Genomic DNA, 22567 nt, shown 5'->3' with positions numbered 1-22567 from the left:
ACATATTGTTAATGAACGCCAGCTTGTACAGATATTATATACTACGAAATATAATTACTACGTTAATGATATAAGAGAAAAATAAAGAACATGCCCTTGTTAATTCGTGGTCACATCGCCGGGTCCCTTGAAAAATCAACACCGATACCTTTCTTGACCGCTAACCAATAGGAAATTAACTGTAAAGGAATAACATTTAGTAGTCCTTGAAGACAATCTACAGTTTGGGGTACTTCAAGTGTAACAATGTTTCTTGGTTGCTTCTTTTGCTTCCATGTCTTATCTCCCTTGTTACAGATGATAATTAGGTTGCCCTTTCTTGCCATGATCTGTTCAACGGAAGACACAACCTTGGGTAAAATAGCATCCTTTGTTGCAAAGACAATAATTGGCAGGACATTATCCACCACAGATAAGGCCCCACGTTTTAGATCATCGGTAAGAATACCTTCAGAATACACGTACGATATCTCTTTCATTTTCGAAGCACCTTCCAAAGCAGATGCAAATTGGAAACCTCTTCCAAAAAAGAAAACTGTTTCTTGCTTTTCTAGTTCATTTTCACACAATTTAATGATAGAAGGTTCGAGCTCTAAAACCTCCTTAATTTGGTTTGGAATCAAAGTTAACGCCTGAATTATTTCTTTCCTCCTTTCAATCCGAGACACCGAATCTTCCGATAGACATAAAGCAATCATGACTAAGGCAACATACTGAGAGGTATATGATTTTGTTGATGCCACTCCCTTTTCAGGGCCTGCATTTAGGTAAACACCGCAATCTGTAAGCCTTGAAATAGAAGAACCGCTGGAGTTAACTACTCCAATGGTGACTGCCCCGTTGTTGATACAGTATTTCAACGCGTGAATTGTATCAGCAGTTTCGCCACTTTGAGAAACAAATATACAAACATCATTCCTGAATATGCAACAATCGCGGTCAATAAAATCCGAAGCTGATTCGACGTTAATTGGAATTTCCATCAGCTCCTCGTAGATAGGACGGGCAGCTACACAAGAATTGTAAGATGTCTGGGATGCAACCATTATTATTCTTCTTGCTCTTCTCAACTCTGTTAACCAATTTTCCAGTCCACCTAGAACAACTCTGTTTGTCGAGGCATCAACTCTTCCTCTCATGACATTCTCAGTTGTTTCAGGTTGTTCGTATATCTCCTTTTGCATGAAATGATCATAAGGGCCTTTTATCATTTTCGATAACTCTGATTCCAACTTTTGAACTGTTCTAAATGAAAAGTCCCCAGGATTAACATTAGAGCGATGGATATGAAGCTCCCCGTCGTAAATATGGGCAATATCATTATCTTCCAAATACAACACATTATTCACATAATGTGCTAAAGCTGAACAATCAGATGATAAAAAGAACTCTATGGGTTGCAGCAACCCACCTTCTTTTAATAGTTCTCTTGATGACACATGATTGAGTGAGGAGATATCTTTGTCCCGTGTAGAAGTTCCCAGATACTGAGAACGAAGAGGGGGGGACTTTCTTAAACTACTATTATATTGTACAGGTAATTCATCCAAAATATCTTCAGAATTTTTGGTTGGTGCATTGATTTCCAGGTAGTTTTCGTTTTGGTCTAAGTATTCGACCTCGACAACATCTGTTTTTATACTTCTTTTCCCCTTAACACCAATAACTAACGGTGAACCCTTTCTTGCGGCAACAACTTCATCTGGAAAGTGAGAAGAAGTGCAAAGCAGCCCATACGAGCCTTCCAATTCATTGAGTACTAAATTCGTTAGAACATGAAAATCGAGGTTGAACCCAAGTTCAATGCTTGTATCATAAATTTTTTTGTACAGTTTAGCAATGCATTCAGTATCTGTGTCGCTTTTGAACACGTAGCCCTTTTCCCCTAACAATGCTTTCAGATTAGCAAAATTGGTAATAACCCCATTGTGCACCACGACAAATTCGTTAGATGGATCAGAGTTAAGTGGGTGACAATTGGTACGTTTTGGCTCCCCATGAGTTGCCCACCTAGTATGTGCGATGCCACAGTGTGAAATAAACGACAGGTTCTTATTAGGATTGCGAAGGTCAATCTCTTCCCTCAGGTTGCTTATTTTCCCAGTTTGCTTATAGATGTCGAGAGACCCCAACTCATCACCTTGAATTGATATGCCGCTTGAGTCATAACCTTTGTACTCCAATGCTTGCAAGCCTCCGAGTAAGGTTTCGATAATTTCCCCTCTTGTTTTCTCAATCAGAAAATGACAGTATCCAAAAATTCCACACATTGTTCTTCTTGTCACAGTTTTTTATCATAGCTGAATGCACCACATTTAAACATTCTTTTCATAGCTTTCTTCAAGTTTGACTTGATTTATGAATATATAAGAAGACATTACTTGATTAGTAAATATAATTAAGGGGACGGTTTAAACTTGATTCAATGGACGACGTATAGGCATACCATCGCTACAATGTGAAGGGGTGCCTGCAAAAATGAGTGGAAAAGTAAAAATATCATCAAGCGCATTTTCTGTGGAAGGAAGCCTACGTTTTGAAAAAGGCTGTATAATGAATACTGAGAACCCTCAAACCAGTGGTTTGGGAAATTTCTCAGGTTAGGAATACGGGAAGTGATGCTAAAGAAGAATACTTTTTAACCCTTTTTCTCGTAATAGCTATGCCCGGAAAGTGGTGAGGTAGAAGGAAAAAAAGCAGTCGATATTGCTCATTGGTTTAGTGGTTAATTGTGTATATTAATATACATCATCATTATAAACAAAGACCTTCATACAAAGTTTGAGAGTGTAACACGCTCTTATTTACTAGTATCAACAACGTATCTACCTAAAATTTTGCCTTTTTCCATTAAATCATAAACCTTGGGTAATTCAGATAATCCAACAATCTTGATTGGTGATTTAATCAAACCTCTACTGAAGAAGTCTAAAGCTTCTCTTGTATCAGCTCTGTTACCAACGTAAGATCCCTTGATATTGATCGATTTTACCACATGAGAGAAAACTTCTGACTTAACGTAGGCGTTCGCAGGCAAACCAACCAATACAACAGTACCGGTTGGTCTAACATACTCTGTAGATAGAGAAATAGCCGCTTCCGAAACGGAGACGTTAATGACACCATGAGGACCACCTTTGGTGGCTTCTTGGATATCAGAAACCATATCCTTTGTTTTAGTAAAATCAATGAATACCTCACCTCCCAATTTCTTAAAAAGTTTTTCTTTCTCTTCACCAGCGTCAATACCTAATACTCTGTAACCCATTGCGGTCGCGTATTGAACAGCTAAGGAACCTAAACCACCTGCAGCACCGGATATTGCGACCCAGTCACCAGCTTTCAAGTCCGCTTCTTTTAGCGCTTTGTATACGGTAACACCAGCACATAATATTGGGGCCACTTCAGCTAAGTCAGTACCTTGTTGAATTTTGGCAGCTTGTATAGCGTCAGCAGTTGCAAATTGTTGGAAAGAACCATCATGAGTGTAACCGGATAGATCAGCATCTGGGCAGTTGGATTCGTGGCCTGATTCACAGAATTCACAGGTCATACAAGAACCGTTCAACCATTTGATACCTGCTAAATCGCCAATTTTCCAGCCTTTAACGTTGGAACCTAATTTGACAACTACACCAGCACCTTCATGACCACCCACTAATGGTAGCTTAACAGGCAATGGCCAATCACCGTGCCAAGCATGTAAATCGGTGTGGCACACACCAGAGTACTTAACGTTAATCAAAATCTCATTTGGTTTGGGTTCTGGCACCGGAATATCTTTGTAATGCAGCTTCCCTTTATTCTCATAAAAGATGACACCCTTTTGAGTTTCGGGAATTGCAGCTGTGGATTGCAATCTGAGAATGTTTCTAGATATTAGGCTTGGTTGGACGCGCCTCGTGATTAATGTCGACGTTCTTAACATAATGTAATTTTATGAATATATTATTTTAGTTCTGTGAGATGGTGAACGGAAAATGATTATATAAATTCATGTATAGTAAAATTGGTCGAGGCAATGAACCAAATCACCCTTTCTAAAAGAGTTCGTTCTAGTTTTATAAGAAAAGGAGAAAAATTACAGTTTTAACGTTTACGAGTTGAGGAAAAGTCTTTGACTCCTGTAGCCCGGGTTGCTTGCCTTAGCCATTATCCAAGAAACAAAAGGGCAGTGCATGGACGCAGAGATGTTCCGATGCTCACAACATCAAAAATGGCTGCTGTACATTTGCATCTTAAACTCGCCTATGGCAAAGCATGCGCTGCGCACAGACGTCGCGAGTGATGCTGCACGTGATAAACAGTAAAGAGCGAATGATCGCCCAATAGGTGTGTATGCTTGATGACGCTGCCGGAAAGTCATTGGGAGAATTCCTAAGGAATCCGCATAGCATAATAGTAGACAAACAATGTGCACTGAATGTTAAAGATTGCGGAATGATGTTTCGAAGTGAGGAGGGGCGCTAATGGTGTTATAAGTCCGATTTTATCCGTACTCCGATCCCATGCGTTCCGATAGGATCCCGTTCAAGTGCGTTATCATGCGCTAGAAAAATGTGTTTAGCTATCTAAAAGCACCCAAGAAAATCTACACAAGAAATATTGATCATTTGCTATATGAGTTCGCGACATTTATATCATGCACTTAAAGTCTCACAAAATTTTTTTTTGGGAAATGCTTCTTGCTGACAAAAGGACCCTATGGGCTTCGACGGCTTATACGGTACACAATTTGCGCACTGGAAAAGGGGTAAAGCCCACTTTTTATTTTTTTCATCATTATTTTTTTTCTTATCCTTGACGAGCCTCTTTTAATAGCACGAGACTGAAAAATTGCGGTCAGGGGCTTCATTTCTTTTAGTCAAATAATGCGTATGAAACAATCCAGTTTATTTTTCCATTTCGTTTCGCAAATGTTTCTGTGATTAATTTTTTCGCAAGTAGAAATAGATTCAATGCCGTGGCGAGGAATTTTTCATTGTTTTGTTTTTTCTTCGTGTTACTTTTCTTCTTCTCAACAGGGACGTGGTGGAGTAGGTTTCCCAATTCTTGAAAGGCATACGTTTCAGGTGTGCCATGCCGTCTTCATACGTAATACATTGTGCAAACGTTCATGGGGTGAATAGTTGGGAATCATCACAAGTAATCAATACGAGCCGACATGGTACGTAATACTGTGTTCATCTTCAACCGTTCTTCCAGCGAGACACTAGTATTGTAACTAACTACTTGGTAGGCGAAATTTTTCTTTGAAAAAGATTGAAAGTACTTGGGTACTCTATGTCCTTTTCAAGTGGCAATACTGAGGGATAGTAAAGTCTCACCGTGTGCACAAGCACATATAACTATCTCAAGTAGTGTTATTTTTCATATATTACATGACACTTTCGGTATGAATCTAGTACTTAAGACATTGGGTAGATAAGTGCGCAATTTGCACTGTCAACACTACATTCTTGTAAAATATTTAAGTGATTTTTTTAGCTCCTTGAGCCGCTATGATCAGGTTCGCCTTTATCTAACTCTGAAGTTTGTTCAGATTGTAGCTCCTGGGGAAATTATGTTTTTTTCTCAGGATTGGTTTCCTGGCGGAGAAAGGAAAGAAGTAGTGGCTAAATGTAAAGTGAGAGGTACATAAGTTTTTAGAGAAGTGTCCATATTATACACATTAATGATAGCAACATGATGATTCAAGAAAACTAGCTTTCCAAAAAGGTACTTATAACGATACCTGCTTAAATTTTACAATTATGAGCTCACAGGATGTAGACGAGGAGTAAGACTGCATTTGTCTCGTAGAGAAATGACTGTCTTTTAAATGTGCTCGGGAAATATAGTAATGTAAGCTTTTGATTAACGCTTCTGGAATTATTGATCTCTACAGTGATATCAGTTCTTCATTTTCGAAGAATTTTTGGGTTTTATCCCTTTTTGTATTAAAGCGCACCAAGCTACCAAATTGTTCGAAATATACTGTGACCGTAGCAAACGGAACTCCTATAAGATCGGAGCTTATTTTCGTAGACTACATTTTGGACGCACAAGCCCAGATTCTGGCACGTGAGAGAGAGAGAGAAAACTTAAAACTAAACCAGAGAATCACCTAGAATAACAGTAACCTAAATCAACTTGATTTCTTACCAGCTGCACTCCGTTTTAGCAAAGTGCGGCTCTTCACTCATGAAGAGACTACCGGCAACGCACATGGGCGATCTTTTTTTCTTTTTACAATGCTTCTCTTTTTTAGCTAAGGCCCCACATCTCTTGACGCCTTTAGATTCTGATTATCTAAGCAGTAATCCCCTTGACCCACAAGACAAAGGCTGGAAAAATCTATTGGGCTGCAATAAGCAACGGCATAATATCACTCTTGCCCCTTTTTGTTCGGAAATGATTTAACCTACGTGTGACAAAGAAATATGCCAAGGAAGGAAATTCTGGAGCATTTCATTTGAACTACAGATAATAGTTTCCCCGGATTAATACTTGTTTTACGAGAAAAAAAGCATAAATTTTCTCAAAACAACGTGACAACGCGATTTCCCCGCACACGCGCATTAAAAGAACTCTGCGATGCTTTATTAGTTGCCACGAAAACAACGCGAAGCAGATGCCACCGCCTCGTACTCACGGCTCGTATTATCTGCTTCGAGAAGCCAATACCTATGTAGTCCATAAGGCGGATTATTGAAGATAAATGGTTGCCTACGCGGTTCCCATGAGCCCCTCGAATGTGCCTGTTGTCCACAAAGTATCCATGGGCCCACAGTATTTTCTGTGTTCAGCACCATCTACAGCACTCCTTTACCCACCCATCAATGAGAGAAACCCAACATAGGAAAAACCTGGAAAAAAAAGAAAAAAAACTTCGTCTTACTCCTGGATTTCATAGAGGAAGTTGTGAAAAAAAAGCTGAAGGGCGGAGGCTGCTAGATAAGGATTACGGTTAATTCAAAGGCTGTGGTAGCTTTTTTAAGGGAAGGTCACTATGAACTGATCTTTAGTTCTCTGACGGAAAAGCGGATTGTTTAGTTCCGAAATTCACTATTATAAATATAATTATACTTTTGCCGAATCCTCGATGTCTAGGGACTCCTAATTTTTTTTGTAAGCAATCATCTGAAAATCTCACGTCTCCTTCTATTCTTACTTAAATTTAATCATACTTAAACTATCTTTTACTTTTTTCTTTTACTTATTTACCAGTTCTACCCAGTGCATGAACCCCAATCACTTACATTGAAAAAGTAGTACATAGCCGGAAAAGTTTACGTGAAAGTTTCTAGTTTGAATATTTTTCTTCAGAGTGAAATACCAAAAGAAAATCATAAAAAAGGTGCTAAAATTGATGATTGCTTCAGAAATTTTTGAAAGAGGTGTGCAAGATCCATTTTGTCAAGATTGTGATTATGAAGATGAAACAGACGTGCAGAGCTTTCTAGGCCCAAATGACTTTGTAAATTCCAAACTTGCGTCCTTTAGTTTTGAGAATTCCTCGAAAAATAACATCTTTCGTGCTAATATAAATACCAATGTTGGCAATACAAGCAAACACAGAGGTAGCCATACAATTGGACATCATTTGAGAAAGATCAAAACTGCTCCCCACCATTTATGTGGATTTGCCCCACAAAATTCAACAAACGGATGCAACGAAGCGACTCGTCCTTCTCCAAGAAGAATAAGAGCAAATAGCAGCACTTTTATTCACCAATTGTCCAGACAATCCACCAGGCAGTCCTCGTTGGGTGATACCGTGGACTCCTGTGACGACCATAAATGCATAAAGGCAAGATCTAGGCATTCTTCATGTTATGGTATACCAACGCATCTTTATGGCTTGGAAAAATATGTTTCATCTGAACTCGACTCGCTAGCGGTGACTAACGATAAGTCGAATAATTCTACCTCTCCATTAGCATCCATTTCAACATCCGCCTCGAATTCTAATTCGTGTTTGAATCTGAATTCGAATTCCACTACATTTCCGTCGTCTTTTCTCTCCAGCGAAAAGAACAATCGACTAAAGTCGATCTCTCATGGGAAAATGTCATCAAACGTTGCAGGACATAGCGGAAACCCTTATCATTATTGCAAAGAACGAAGGCCATCAAACTTGAGAAGGGCTTCATCTTCAGTTCTTTCTACTGGTTCCTCTTCGTCTCCCTTGCAGACAAGGAAAAACTCGTATTCTAACTCCCTGATTAAATCTTCTTCAAATAGCTCACTGAATACTAGTGTCGGTTCTTCAAATGAAGAATCCGTACCTCATAGCTCTAATCACCTGGAAGAACGGAATCCTAGAAGGAAGTCATTCATAAAATTGTCACTAGCGAGTTCATTTTCTAATTAGAAACAAAACATATGCATCTGGAGAGTTTAAGGACTTCGCCCAACATTCATGAACGGAAAACAAAAAGAAAACATATATAATTAATTACTATTCAGTCAATATTAGTGAATGCATTTACGTTTAACTTTAGTTTAATTTTTTAACTCACCTTATTTTGGTATCTTTAGTTTCCTGTTGCTCCCATTAGACTTAGGGTTGGCACCTATATGTGCTTTCGTACCAACTGATCAAATTGAAAAGCTATCCAAAAACTTTCGATGTTCTATGTTATGGAAAAAAAATGTGAAAAGAAGTATCATTCCTATGTACGCACAAGGAAGACTTCGTTCATATCATAGCCACAGAGAGTTGAAGATTTTGTCAGAAAGAAAGGGAAGGAAAGCAGCAGCAAAACCGAATATACTCTTATATTATATCAATCATTGTCATCATCAAATGGTCGGTACCGGTTCTCATACTCCTTATGATTATTCAAATTCTCCATCTGATGTAAATACCCAACCCGTAGCACAATTAAACTCCACACTGGTGGAGGATGATGATGTAGATAATCAGCTATTTGAAGAAACCCAAGTCGCTGAGACTGGATTCCGTTCTGTATCAGCTTCAGATAACTCATGTGCCTATTGTGGCATAGATTCTGCAAAATGTGTCGTCAAGTGTAATTCATGTAAGAAATGGTTCTGTAACACTAAAAATGGTACAAGTAGTTCCCACATTATCAATCACTTGGTTTTATCCCACCATAACGTGGTTTCTTTGCACCCAGATTCTGACTTAGGAGACACTATATTGGAATGTTATAACTGTGGACGTAAGAATGTGTTTTTACTAGGTTTTGTTTCTGCTAAAAGTGAGGCTGTGGTTGTTTTACTTTGCAGAATACCTTGTGCCCAGACAAAAAATGCAAACTGGGACACTGATCAATGGCAACCTTTAATTGAAGATAGGCAGCTTTTATCATGGGTCGCAGAACAACCCACTGAAGAAGAAAAATTAAAGGCTCGCTTAATCACTCCCAGCCAAATTTCCAAGTTGGAGGCCAAATGGAGGTCTAATAAAGATGCCACAATTAATGATATCGACGCTCCAGAGGAACAAGAAGCAATTCCACCTTTGTTATTGAGATACCAAGACGCCTATGAATACCAAAGATCATACGGACCTTTGATCAAATTGGAGGCAGATTACGATAAACAACTCAAGGAGTCCCAAGCTTTGGAACATATTTCTGTTTCGTGGTCTCTAGCCCTGAATAATAGACATTTAGCATCATTCACTTTATCCACTTTCGAATCAAATGAACTAAAAGTCGCCATTGGTGATGAAATGATACTATGGTACTCTGGTATGCAACATCCTGACTGGGAAGGTCGTGGTTATATTGTTCGTCTGCCAAATAGCTTTCAGGATACATTCACATTAGAGTTAAAACCAAATAAAACTTCACCACCGACGCATTTGACCACCGGTTTCACTGCTGAATTTATCTGGAAAGGTACTTCTTATGATAGAATGCAAGATGCATTAAAAAAATTTGCCATTGATAAAAAATCCATTTCTGGTTTCTTGTACTATAAAATTCTAGGTCATCAAGTGGTCGACATTTCCTTCGATGTTCCATTGCCTAAGGAATTTTCCATTCCAAATTTTGCTCAATTAAACTCATCTCAATCCAACGCCGTCAGCCATGTATTGCAACGTCCTTTATCTTTAATTCAAGGCCCACCAGGTACGGGTAAAACAGTCACTTCTGCAACGATAGTGTACCATCTCTCCAAAATCCATAAGGATAGAATATTGGTGTGTGCCCCATCCAATGTTGCTGTAGACCATTTGGCTGCCAAATTACGTGACTTGGGTTTGAAAGTCGTCAGGCTTACTGCAAAGAGCAGAGAGGACGTTGAAAGTTCAGTATCCAACTTAGCTTTGCATAATTTGGTTGGACGTGGTGCTAAAGGTGAACTCAAAAACCTATTAAAGCTGAAGGACGAAGTTGGTGAATTGTCGGCCTCTGACACGAAACGATTTGTCAAGTTAGTGAGGAAAACGGAAGCGGAAATCCTGAATAAGGCTGATGTTGTATGTTGCACATGTGTTGGTGCTGGTGACAAGCGCTTAGACACCAAATTTAGGACCGTATTAATCGATGAAAGTACCCAAGCTTCTGAGCCAGAATGTTTAATTCCAATCGTCAAAGGTGCTAAACAAGTTATTCTAGTTGGTGATCACCAACAATTAGGCCCGGTTATACTAGAACGTAAGGCGGCAGACGCCGGTTTGAAACAGTCCCTCTTCGAGAGACTAATTTCTCTAGGTCACGTACCAATTCGCTTAGAAGTTCAATACCGTATGAACCCTTATTTGAGCGAATTTCCCAGTAACATGTTTTACGAAGGCAGTCTACAAAATGGTGTGACGATCGAGCAGCGAACTGTTCCGAATAGCAAATTCCCATGGCCTATTCGCGGTATACCAATGATGTTTTGGGCTAACTACGGTAGAGAAGAAATTTCTGCTAACGGCACTTCCTTTTTGAACAGAATTGAAGCAATGAACTGTGAAAGAATCATCACCAAACTTTTTAGAGATGGTGTTAAGCCCGAACAAATTGGTGTTATCACGCCGTATGAGGGACAAAGAGCTTATATTTTGCAGTATATGCAAATGAATGGTTCATTAGATAAAGAATTGTACATCAAAGTGGAAGTCGCTTCTGTTGATGCCTTCCAAGGCCGTGAAAAGGATTACATCATTTTATCGTGCGTTCGTGCCAACGAACAGCAGGCTATCGGTTTCCTACGTGATCCCCGTCGTCTAAACGTGGGTCTTACTCGTGCTAAATATGGTTTAGTAATTCTTGGTAACCCTAGATCCCTAGCAAGAAATACGCTATGGAACCATTTATTAATACACTTCAGGGAAAAGGGTTGTTTAGTCGAAGGTACACTCGATAACTTACAGTTATGCACTGTTCAATTGGTTCGCCCTCAACCAAGAAAACCTGAACAGCAAGCAAACCCTCAGTTCAATGTGGAATCCGAAATGGGTGACTTTCCAAAGTTCCAGGATTTTGATACGCAGAGTATGATGTCATTCAGTGGACAGATGGGTAACTTTAGTAATGCATTCGTCGATAACACAGAGCTTTCCTCTTATATTAATAATGAATATTGGAATTTTGAAAATTTCAAAAGTGCTTTTTCTCAAAAGCAAAATCACAATGATATAGAAGACAGGAATTTGTACCAGGAAGAAGGCTCTCACTTGGATTCTAACTTTGCGAGAGAACTACAAAGAGAAGAGCAAAAGCATGAGTTATCAAAAGACTTCAGCAATTTAGGAATATAAATCAGTGGGTTGTTAGAACAAAAATGCTAAGCTAAGATTGCAACACGAACGACAAATAGGGATCAGATGTAAGTTATATTTATTTAAAATAGGCTAGGGATTTGCATGATTATTTTATGAAAAACTTTTCTTTCATCTCAGAAGATTTTTCCATTACATACCGGAATAAGGAGGCCAAAAAGTTAATATTCTCACAAATAGTCTCTCTGTCAAACAAGTGGTGCAACTGAATAAAACTATTGTTGTGCTTTTAATGCATTCACTTTACGAATGCATTATGATGAATAACAAAGTTTCATTTTTACTTATGTTCTCATTGTTTAATACGTGCATATGTATTCTATAAAGTAAATGTATAAAACTGCCTACAAAAATAAACTGAATCAAGGTATAACTGTAGAAATATAATACCAAAGAAAAAAAAATAATAAGGTTAGTAAATAGCTGAGTGAAGAAAAAATAAAATAAAAAAATGTAGTACAACTAAGGTGATAAAGTGTGAATTATGCCTATTCAAAAAAGTAAAAGAGAGTAAATAAGCATACTTTTTACTTATCTTAGTTGAAAATTATCATTACTTATAACTCCCCATTTCTTTCTCGAAAAAAAATGTCTTTAAAATAATATCATTTCAACGAAAAGGCTTCCGGAGCTTCACCTTCTGGTCCAATGTACTTTGGATCTCTCCATGGACCAATATCCGATAAGTATAAACCACCCTTGGTTTCATCAACTTGCGACTTGCCGCCAAATTTGGCAGGTAAATTCTCGGCTGGAATTTGCTTTAGCAACTCCTTTTGGTAAGATGAACCCAAAATAAAGATCTTGGAAACAGTAACTGGGTCCAAGAATGGTTTAAATAATCTAAATGCGGTCGAGAAGCCAAATGGTGCGTTAATGATGTAAAATTTACCCATACGTTCTGGGTAATAGTTTTGACTTATGTAGGAAGCTTCCCTGACATATGACATGACACTGTATGCACTAGATATGGAGATACCTTTCAAATCCATGATTGTACAAGATGTCTCTACCAGGTGACCAGCAGCTCTTGAACAAGCAGGCAATCTATACTGGACAACAGATTCGTATTCCCAGACCAAGTTTTTTAACATCCGCTCCTCTGATGTAACCTTGTTCATTTCATGTAAGTTAACAGCACCTAACTCCTCAAAATATACTGGGCGGCCATCCTTATCAGTTTTATGGTAATATTGTGGGTAAAATTTGGCAATCAATGGCTTTTCATCATAGTGGAAATCTTGCAAAATAGTGTCGGTACCATAATCCTTTCTCCATTTTTCGCAGTTTTCAAACATTTCTTTAGCCAATTGAACGTCAAATTTTCTGGCTCTCAGAAAACGAAGTAAAGTCGAATCATCTAAACGTTCAACAAAACCAGCGTCTTCTAGAAGTTTTCTCAGTTGGCCTAAAGCCTCCTCTTGAGCACTATCTAAATTGCCTGGAGTTCCAGGCAAGGCATCTGGAGGACAATTCTGAGGATATGAATCCAAAAATTCCTTTTCTTGTTGCTATTTCAAAGTGAGATCATTATAATACCACATGAATTTGTTAGTAAACCTATCAAAATATACCATTCATACAGGCAAAATCAACCGAACAACGTGAGTAGAGCCACAATGAAAGTCTGAAAAAGAGTGAATAGCAATAGGAAACATACTGTAACCATTGTGTTTTGAGGCGTTGAGAGTCTGGTTCGCTGATGTAGGGGCTACTCAAGCAATAAACTAGAAAAGGACACTTAAGACACAAACAAAGGACGATGTACCAATTTATTGTTGATCAACGTTGAAAAAAAAAAGCGGAAAAAAACAACTAGTCAGTCGCGTCGTACGGGGAATCTAACACGTAAATAGACATGATTTCGAGTGTTTTACACGTTTTAAGTATACTTTTCATCCATGACCTGAATAAAAGTCCACGTAATATGGTAGAAACTGCACTGCATATTGGTCCATTGGGAAGAAGCTCACTTTTCGATACTGGAGATGTAGAGCAAATTCCTGATGGTAAAACAGTAGATGTCAACCAAGAAGATATTAACGCGTTTGTATCAAGTACTGGTCAAACAGTTAAATTGAAGAAGAAGTCTGCGAAATTAGCGACTGAAAATATAAGTCTATACGCCAATTCGGATACTCTCTGGAGATCAGACGATACGTATGGTATCAATATCAACTATTTGCTAGATAAGATCGATGCATCTAGTGAAGACTACTCTAATACACACAGATACTCTACGAGGACCAAAAAAATTAGTAATGACACATTATGGGTAGAGAAATGGCGTCCCAAAAAATTTCTGGATTTAGTTGGTAATGAAAAAACTAATAGGAGGATACTGGGTTGGTTAAGACAATGGACACCAGCTGTATTTAAAGAACATTTGCCAAAATTGCCCACTGAAAATGAGGAGAATGATATGGAACTGGATCCATTGAAAAGGCCGAAAAAAAAGATTCTGTTATTGCATGGTCCACCAGGAATAGGCAAAACCTCAGTGGCGCATGTTATTGCCAAACAGTCAGGATTTTCTGTTTCAGAAATAAATGCGAGTGATGAAAGGGCTGGCCCTATGGTGAAAGAGAAAATCAATAATCTTTTATTCAATCATACTTTTGATACTAATCCTGTATGCTTAGTAGCTGATGAGATTGATGGGAGTATGGAAAGTGGGTTTATTAGAATATTAATTAACATTATCCAAAACGACAGTAAAGCCACTAGCAAGCTATTATTTGGTCAGCCAGACAAGAAGGACAAAAACCACAAAAGAAAAAGGGCACTGCTCACACGACCTATTATTTGTATTTGCAATAATTTATATGCTCCTTCTTTGGAAAAGCTAAAGCCATTTTGTGAAATTGTTGCTGTGAAAAGACCCTCTGATACTACCCTACAAGAACGACTAAACTTTATCTGCCACAAAGAAGACATGCATATTCCTATAAAAACAATCAACGATTTAATTGATTTGGCCCAAGGTGATGTAAGGAACTGTATAAACAACTTACAATTCTTAGCCTCAAGTAGTGATTCAAGAATATTTAACGCTTCAAATAAATCAAGTTGTAGCAAGGATACATGGGCGTCATCTAACAAAGATTCTCCAATCTCTTGGTTCAAAATCGTGAATCAATTATTTAGGAAAGACCCCCATCGTGATATCAAGGATCAGTTTTACGAGTTACTTCATCAAGTGGAACTTAGTGGTAACCCAGATAAGATATTGCAAGGCTGTTTCAACACATTTCCTCACGTAAAGTATTCTGACAGTGGTATTAGAAAACCAGCAAATATTTCAGATTGGTTATTCTTTCATGACTTAATGTACCAATCAATGTACGCGCATAATGGTGAGTTGTTACGCTACTCTGCTCTTGTCCCTTTAGTATTTTTTCAAACATTTGGTGATATTGCAAACAAAGATGATATTAGGATGAAGAATAGCGAGTACGAACGAAGAGAATTGAGACGAGCAAATTTGGATGTCGTCGATCTAATTATGAGACATATTTCGGTACAGTCGCCATTGATGGCTAGTTTTACCAATAGAAAGTCGTTAATCTTTGAAATACTACCATATTTGGAGTCAATGATTTCTTCTGATTTTAATAAAATAAAGAATTTAAAACTCAAACAAGTCATTATGGAGACATTGGTGCAGTTGCTAAAAAGTTTTCAACTAAACCTGATCCAAAATCGGTCTGAAATATACGATGCAAGAAGCGGTCTAGTAATCGATCCACCAATCGAAGAAGTTGTGTTGCTAAACCCAAAACATATCAGCGAAGTCCAACAAAAAGGGCCCAACAATTTGAGTTCACTACTAGCAAAAATCGAAGAAAATAAGGCCAAGAAGAGGCATATAGATCAAGTAACTAGGGATAGACTGCAATCGCAGGAAATTCATACCAAGAAGGCCAAAACGGCGTTGACTTCTTCCTCAAGCACCATAGATTTTTTTAAAAATCAGTATGGACTATTAAAGCAAAACCAGGAATCATTTGGGACACAAAAAAGTACAGTATCAGACGAACCTGATCAGGTGGATGATAGCACTCAAAAGATTAAAATATGGGTTAAATACAATGAAGGTTTCTCCAATGCTGTCAGAAAGAATGTGACTTGGAATAACCTATGGGAATAAATACACTAACATATTTACACAATAACTTAAGAAAGACTATAGTTATATATGGATCAGTAAATTTACATATAGCTTTAAGACCTGGAGACAGTAAACATTAGAAACTAGTTCCGACGTCACTGGCATAACTGATGGCGTTCTGTGCACACAATTCTTTTTTTATTCATGATCTATTTTACCCTCTCCACTACCATTCTTGTTTCTACATGAACTAATTTCCTGCGAAGACCGAAAATTCAATTGTCTTTTGTAAGATACAATATAGGGTATAGAAGAAAAGATAAGAATTACGTATTAAAGGGTTGGAGAAAGTAAACAAACCGTATTGTACTAATTCAGCTTAGTGTTTTGCATATATCGAATGGGACAGAAAGGTAGTAAAGTACACATAACCAAAACGGATAGGGCAATCCTAGAAGTGAAAAGGTCTAAGGATGAAATCCATAAATTTACGAGAAGGACAGATAGTCTAATTTTGGTAGAAAAGGGCCAACTGAGGGATTTAATACGAAAGAATCCCAAAAGTTACAAATCTAATATGAGAGTACGGTTCTTACTGAAAAGAATTCATTATCAAGAACATCTGTTACAACAGGCTTCAGATCAGCTCATAAATTTAGAAAACATGGTATCAACACTTGAATTCAAAATGGTGGAAAAACAATTCATCAATGGTTTGAAAAATGGGAATGAAATTTTGAAAAAATTGAACAAAGAGTTTGGTAATGTCAATGAACTAATGGACGATGTTCATGACCAAATTGCGTACCAAAATGAAATTAATGAGACATTATCTAGAAGTGTTATCGGAACGGAAGATTACGAAGACGAGCTAGATAAAGAACTAGATGCCCTAGAAAATGAAATCAATCCGAAAAAGCAAAATAATGTAGAAGAAGTAGATATGCCGTCAACAGAAGGTTTGTCATCATTACCTCAAAGAGAGCAAACCGGCCAGAAAGAAAAAGGAAAATTAATACCAGAGAAAGAGGGGGACACTGAGGAACCTGTAGCATTATTATCCTAAATATTTATATGTGGATTTGAAAATAGAAGTGAAAGGAAGATGAACAAGTCACTAAGAATTTGTTTGATAGAGTTTGTTTAATACCTCAAATCCGCACACTGAGTTTATGTAGTACATTTTATAGTTGAGCCGGTTCGTGATAAATAATAACTGAAAATTCTTATATCAACTATTGATTCTTTCAAAATGCAGTGATCCACGTGAGACAAATAATAATCATTAATGTTATTACTATTATTAATCCTTACGCTTCTACTTCCACTAATTTCGATGACGGTTTCTGTTGGAATGAAAATCAACTATCGTCTATCAACTAGTAGTCATACTACTAGTACATTATCATATACGGTGTTAGAAGATGACATAAGTTATGAGAAGCTGTCATCAAAATAAGTGGAAGCTGATATGCAAGGTTTGATAATGTAAGAGGATAATGACTGACATCATATAAAATGACCATAAAAACATATACAGAATTATGTAGAATTACGAGTTCCATTTATTGGATTTCTGTATCCACGAAGAGAACTTCTAGTATATTCTATATACCAAATAATATTGCCTTTATCAAACGATGGAATCCCAATAATTATCTCAAAATTCACACATTTCTCACTTATCATCAATGTTCTGAATAATGTCTGAACCATTGGGTTTAATATAACCAATCAGCGTGTGTTTTATATACCTCTCTTATATAGAATAAGAAGGAACGACTTATTCTTAATTATTACAACTTACCAAGCAACTAATTATCAACAATCACAACTTACTAAACTACTAATTATCAACAATTGGATTCCCCTATCCTCGAAAAGAACTTCTAATTATTACTTCTAATGTATTCTATACCAACTTATCCTTTTGTTTTTCTGTCACGTAGCGAACTTCCTATCCAAGTATTAGGGGAACTTCTGATCTAAAGTTACTTGTTCTTCTATCTCTATGTTTTCCTTCTGTATTGTAATTTCCTAAATTACTACTATTTATATATGTTGGTTGTTATTACTGGTTTGAGTAGAGTGTCTAAGTTCGTTTCAGGTGTCATTAGCGATTATCCTTTCTAATGATCCATTTACAACATAGTCGTCACTGCTAACGAGTCATATACCGTTTTAACAAAGAATTTTACAACAAATATCAGGTTTCGTGGTCTAGTCGGTTATGGCATCTGCTTAACACGCAGAACGTCCCCAGTTCGATCCTGGGCGAAATCATTTTTAGTCTACAATGTCTGTAACTTCCATCAAAGGAATAGCACTTTAGTACACGCAGAACATTCAAACTTTTCAACAAAAACATTTCCTTTTCACTTCTTGAAATGGAAGAATAGTATTAATGTAAAAAGTAGTATCGTTCTCCCATTCAAGCAATAGGGTCAACGAACCGCCCACAAAAGGCAAACACAAAGCAAGAGTTGCTATTGAGGAAAAGAAGCTCATCTTCAACTGGTTAAATTTTGCTTAATTTATCAACTTTGTTAATCTATTCTTTTTCTTGGCTATTCAAATTAAAATTGTTCATTTAGCCGCCAAGGTAAATTTGCACAACCCGGTGTAGTGCGTGTAAAGTGATCTAACCACGTGAAGGCAGCAACGCGACGCGTAAAATTGTATAAACATAATTGAAGTTTATGAAACTAGGTTACATCCACATCGCTATTAATTAGAAAGTGAGATAAAAGGTTTATTCACGTTTTGGCAGTTTCAGACCACGCTTTACTTTACAGTCTTCTCCGTAAAACAAGGAAAACGAAAGTACAAATAAAATGGCTAAAGGTGCAGTGGCTAAACTGAACTTTGACTCACCTATAATATCCACTGTCGATCAGCTGATATCGACAAACGAACTTTTGAATCGTTTAAAAACCTTACATGAAGAATTAGCTGCTCTGGATCAAAACAATTCAGACTTAACCGGATTAGATAAATATAGGGATGCTCTAGTTAGTAGAAAATTACTGAAACATAAAGACGTGGGGATCCGCGCTTTCACCGCTTGTTGCCTTAGCGATATTCTAAGGCTATATGCACCAGATGCCCCTTATACAGATGCACAGCTAACAGACATTTTCAAACTCGCTCTCTCGCAATTTGAACAATTGGGTGATCAAGAAAACGGCTACCATATTCAACAAACTTATTTGATCACCAAATTACTAGAATACAGATCAATTGTATTATTAGCTGATTTACCTAGTTCGAACAATATGCTTATCGAGCTGTTTCACATTTTTTATGATCCTAATAAGAGCTTTCCCGTAAGGCTTTTTAACGTGATTGGTGGTGTCCTTGGAGAGGTCATTTCGGAATTCGATACTGTTCCGTTGGAAGTACTAAAATTAATATTTAACAAGTTTTTGACCTATAACCCAAATGAAATTCCTGATGGTTTGAATGTCAGTTCCGATTGTGGCTACGAGGTTAGTTTGATTTTATGTGATACTTACTCCAATAGAATGAGTAGACATCTAACTAAATACTACTCTGAAATTATTCATGAAGCGACTAATGACGATAATAATTCCAGGCTGCTCACTGTGGTAGTGAAATTACATAAATTGGTGTTGAGATTGTGGGAAACTGTTCCCGATTTGATTAATGCAGTGATAGGATTTATCTACCATGAATTATCGGCAGATAACGAGCTATTCAGAAAAGAAGCTACTAAACTAATTGGGCAAATACTTACCTCGTATTCAGATTTGAACTTTGTTTCCACGCATTCCGATACCTTCAAGACATGGATTTCTAAAATTGCTGACATTAGTCCTGACGTTAGAGTTCAATGGACAGAATCAATACCTAAGATTATAACTACAAGAGATGATATATCCAGAGAACTAAATCAAGCACTTGCAAAAACATTCATTGATTCCGATCCTCGTGTACGCAGAGCTTCCGTTATGATCTTCAATAAGGTTCCCACCCGTGAAATGTGGAAAAATATCACCAATAAATCCATTTATACATCATTGCTACATTTGGCGCGAGAAAAACATAAGGAGGTTAGGGAACTCTGTATTAACACTATGGCTAAGTTTTACTCAAATTCATTGAACGAAGTAGAGAGAACTTACCAAAATAAAGAAATTTGGGAAATCATAGATACTATACCAACAACCTTGTACAATCTCTATTATATTAACGATTTAAACATTAATGAACAAGTGGACAATGTGATCTTTGAATTCCTATTACCGTTTGAATCAGATAACGATAAAAGAGTTCACAGACTGCTAACAGTTTTATCATGTTTTGATAAAAAGGCCTTCACCTCATTTTTCGCGTTTAATGCAAGGCAAATCAAAATATCATTTGCCATGTCCAAATATATCGAGTTTAGTAAGTATTTAAACAATCAAGAGAGTATAAACTCGTCTCAAGGTCCTTTAATAATAAGCAAGTACAATCAAACCCTACAATGGATAGCTTCCGGTCTTTCTGATTCTACAAAGGCAATAGATGCTCTTGAAACTATAAAACAGTTTAACGACGAGAGAATTTTCTATTTGTTGAAAACATGTATCACAAATGATATTCCTTTTCTCACTTTGAAAAACTGTTTCAATGAATTAATCAATAAGTTACAAACACCAGGGCTGTTCAAAAAGTACAATATATCTACTGGTGCTTCCATTATGCCACGTGATATTGCCAGGACAATCCAAATTTTACTTTTTAGAGCTTCGCCTATAATTTACAATGTATCCAACATCAGTGTTTTATTGAATCTGTCCAATAACTCCGACGCAAAACAATTGGATCTAAAAAAGAGGATTCTAGATGATATATCGAAAGTTAATCCCACCTTATTCAAAGATCAGATTAGGACATTGAAGACCATCATCAAGGACATGGATGATCCAGATGCAGAAAAACATGATACCTTGTCATTAGAAGAAGCCTTGAAAACGCTATATAAAGCTTCCAAAACTTTAAAGGATCAGGTCGATTTTGATGATACCTTTTTCTTCACCAAATTGTACGATTTTGCAGTTGGAAGTAAACCAGAAATAGGAAAATACTCCACAAAACTTATTGCTTTATCACCAAAAGGGGAAGAAACTCTGAAAAAAATAAAGATACGGATTCTTCCTTTAAATTTAGAAAGAGACAAATTTTTTACATCGCATATTATTGTCCTCATGGAAATTTTCAAAAGTTTTCCTAATATTTTAAATGATGATTCAACTGATATCATATCATATTTAATTAAAGAAGTTCTATTATCAAATCAAGTTGTTGGTGATTCAAAAAAAGAAGTTGACTGGATAGAAGATTCACTATTAAATGAAACAAAATATAATGCTATAAGTAACAAGGTCTTCACACTAAAGTTGTTCACCAATAAATTAAGGTCGATTGCACCTGATGTTCTTCGAGATGAATTGGCAGAAAGTTTTACTGAAAAAACGATGAAATTGTTCTTTTATTTAATTGCAAGTGGCGGTGAGTTGATTTCTGAATTTAATAAGGAGTTTTATCCCACTCCAAGTAACTATCAAACAAAATTGAGGTGTGTAGCAGGAATCCAAGTTTTGAAATTAGCCAGAATCTCTAATTTGAACAACTTTATCAAACCTTCAGACATTATTAAACTGATTAATTTGGTTGAAGATGAATCCCTACCGGTAAGAAAAACTTTCTTAGAGCAATTAAAGGATTATATAGCTAATGAACTGATTTCCATCAAGTTCCTGCCCTTAGTATTCTTTACCGCTTATGAACCAGACCTAGAATTGAAAACTACAACGAAGATATGGATAAATTTTACGTTCGGTCTAAAATCGTTCAAGAAAGGAACAATTTTTGAACGGGCATTGCCAAGATTGATACATGCAATCGCTCATCATCCCGATATAGTTGAAGGTTTAAATTCCGAAGGTGACGCTTATCTGAATGCTTTAACAACTGCAATTGACTATTTGTTATTTTATTTTGATTCTATTGCCGCCCAAGAAAACTTGAGTTTGCTTTATTATTTATCAGAAAGGGTAAAAAACTATCAAGATAAGCTAATTGAAGATGAAGTGGATGAGGATGAAGCACTGCAAAAAGAAGAAGTGTCAAAGAAGTATCAATCATACGGACAGAGAATGTATATTATAGGAGAATTGTCACAAATGATTCTATTAAATTTGAAAGAAAAGAAAAATTGGCAACATTCAGCATATCCAGGTAAATTAAATCTACCATCTGATTTGTTCAAACCCTTTGCCACTGTTCAGGAGGCTCAATTATCTTTTAAGACATACCTTCCGGAAAGTGTGACTGAAAAAATACAGAATAATATAAGAGGCAAGATTGGACGAATTCTTCATACATCACAGACTCAAAGACAAAGGTTGCAAAAAAGGTTATTGGCTCACGAAAACAATGAATCACAAAGGAAAAAGAAGAGAGTTCATCAAGGGAAATCACAACACAAGGATGAAAAAAGTGATGAAGAAAGTGAATTGGGTAGCGATGATGATAGTTATTTGCCTCCTAACACAAACGAAAACAGGAAAGTATATGAAAACGTTGTTATAAAAAAGCTAAGGGTTAGAAAAGAAGTTGATTACAAAGATGATGAAGATGATGACATCGAAATATAATTTTTAAGGTGAGAAAAACGTTACTTGCTATGTTGTAGACGAAAAGAAAGGAAAAGGCAGTTC

The 22567-nt window shown here is 36.9% G+C and overlaps 8 protein-coding genes and 1 non-coding gene across 9 annotated transcripts; 6 read left to right on the top strand and 3 right to left on the bottom strand.

Moving 5' to 3' along the window:
* Nucleotides 1-110: 110 nt before the first annotated feature.
* On the bottom strand, nucleotides 111-2270 carry SMKI13G2100 (uncharacterized protein; the record flags this gene model as incomplete). Its single annotated transcript, XM_056224798.1, has 1 exon — nucleotides 111-2270. The coding sequence occupies one exon, from the start codon at nucleotides 2268-2270 to the stop codon at nucleotides 111-113; it is 2160 nt and encodes a 719-aa protein (XP_056078680.1).
* Nucleotides 2271-2800: 530 nt separating this feature from the next.
* On the bottom strand, nucleotides 2801-3928 carry ADH3 (alcohol dehydrogenase ADH3; the record flags this gene model as incomplete). The annotated part of the gene is made up of 1 exon (XM_056224796.1): nucleotides 2801-3928. The coding sequence occupies one exon, from the start codon at nucleotides 3926-3928 to the stop codon at nucleotides 2801-2803; it is 1128 nt and encodes a 375-aa protein (XP_056078679.1).
* A 3423-nt stretch (nucleotides 3929-7351) lies between these two features.
* Nucleotides 7352-8356, top strand: ISF1 (Isf1p; the record flags this gene model as incomplete). The annotated part of the gene is made up of 1 exon (XM_056224795.1): nucleotides 7352-8356. The coding sequence occupies one exon, from the start codon at nucleotides 7352-7354 to the stop codon at nucleotides 8354-8356; it is 1005 nt and encodes a 334-aa protein (XP_056078678.1).
* Nucleotides 8357-8791: 435 nt separating this feature from the next.
* Nucleotides 8792-11707, top strand: NAM7 (ATP-dependent RNA helicase NAM7; the record flags this gene model as incomplete). The annotated part of the gene is made up of 1 exon (XM_056224794.1): nucleotides 8792-11707. The coding sequence occupies one exon, from the start codon at nucleotides 8792-8794 to the stop codon at nucleotides 11705-11707; it is 2916 nt and encodes a 971-aa protein (XP_056078677.1).
* Nucleotides 11708-12333: 626 nt separating this feature from the next.
* Nucleotides 12334-13397, bottom strand: SEC14 (phosphatidylinositol/phosphatidylcholine transfer protein SEC14; the record flags this gene model as incomplete). Its single annotated transcript, XM_056224793.1, has 2 exons — nucleotides 12334-13239; nucleotides 13389-13397. The coding sequence occupies 2 exons, from the start codon at nucleotides 13395-13397 to the stop codon at nucleotides 12334-12336; spliced, it is 915 nt and encodes a 304-aa protein (XP_056078676.1).
* Nucleotides 13398-13586: 189 nt separating this feature from the next.
* CTF18 (Ctf18p) lies at nucleotides 13587-15878 on the top strand (the record flags this gene model as incomplete). The annotated part of the gene is made up of 1 exon (XM_056224792.1): nucleotides 13587-15878. One exon carries the CDS (start codon nucleotides 13587-13589, stop codon nucleotides 15876-15878), a length of 2292 nt encoding a protein of 763 aa, XP_056078675.1.
* Nucleotides 15879-16239: 361 nt separating this feature from the next.
* On the top strand, nucleotides 16240-16905 carry VPS20 (ESCRT-III subunit protein VPS20; the record flags this gene model as incomplete). The annotated part of the gene is made up of 1 exon (XM_056224791.1): nucleotides 16240-16905. One exon carries the CDS (start codon nucleotides 16240-16242, stop codon nucleotides 16903-16905), a length of 666 nt encoding a protein of 221 aa, XP_056078674.1.
* A 1143-nt stretch (nucleotides 16906-18048) lies between these two features.
* Nucleotides 18049-18122, top strand: Smki_13.trna11V. The gene has a single exon. It is a non-coding gene; the product is annotated as a tRNA-Val (tRNA).
* A 551-nt stretch (nucleotides 18123-18673) lies between these two features.
* On the top strand, nucleotides 18674-22504 carry PDS5 (sister chromatid cohesion factor PDS5; the record flags this gene model as incomplete). The annotated part of the gene is made up of 1 exon (XM_056224790.1): nucleotides 18674-22504. The coding sequence occupies one exon, from the start codon at nucleotides 18674-18676 to the stop codon at nucleotides 22502-22504; it is 3831 nt and encodes a 1276-aa protein (XP_056078673.1).
* Nucleotides 22505-22567: the final 63 nt, after the last annotated feature.

Source organism: Saccharomyces mikatae (genome assembly GCF_947241705.1).
Source record: "Saccharomyces mikatae IFO 1815 strain IFO1815 genome assembly, chromosome: 13".
Taxonomy (NCBI): domain Eukaryota; kingdom Fungi; phylum Ascomycota; class Saccharomycetes; order Saccharomycetales; family Saccharomycetaceae; genus Saccharomyces; species Saccharomyces mikatae.
Note: the sequence above shows the minus strand (reverse complement) of the source record. Positions and strands in the feature narration are given on the sequence as shown.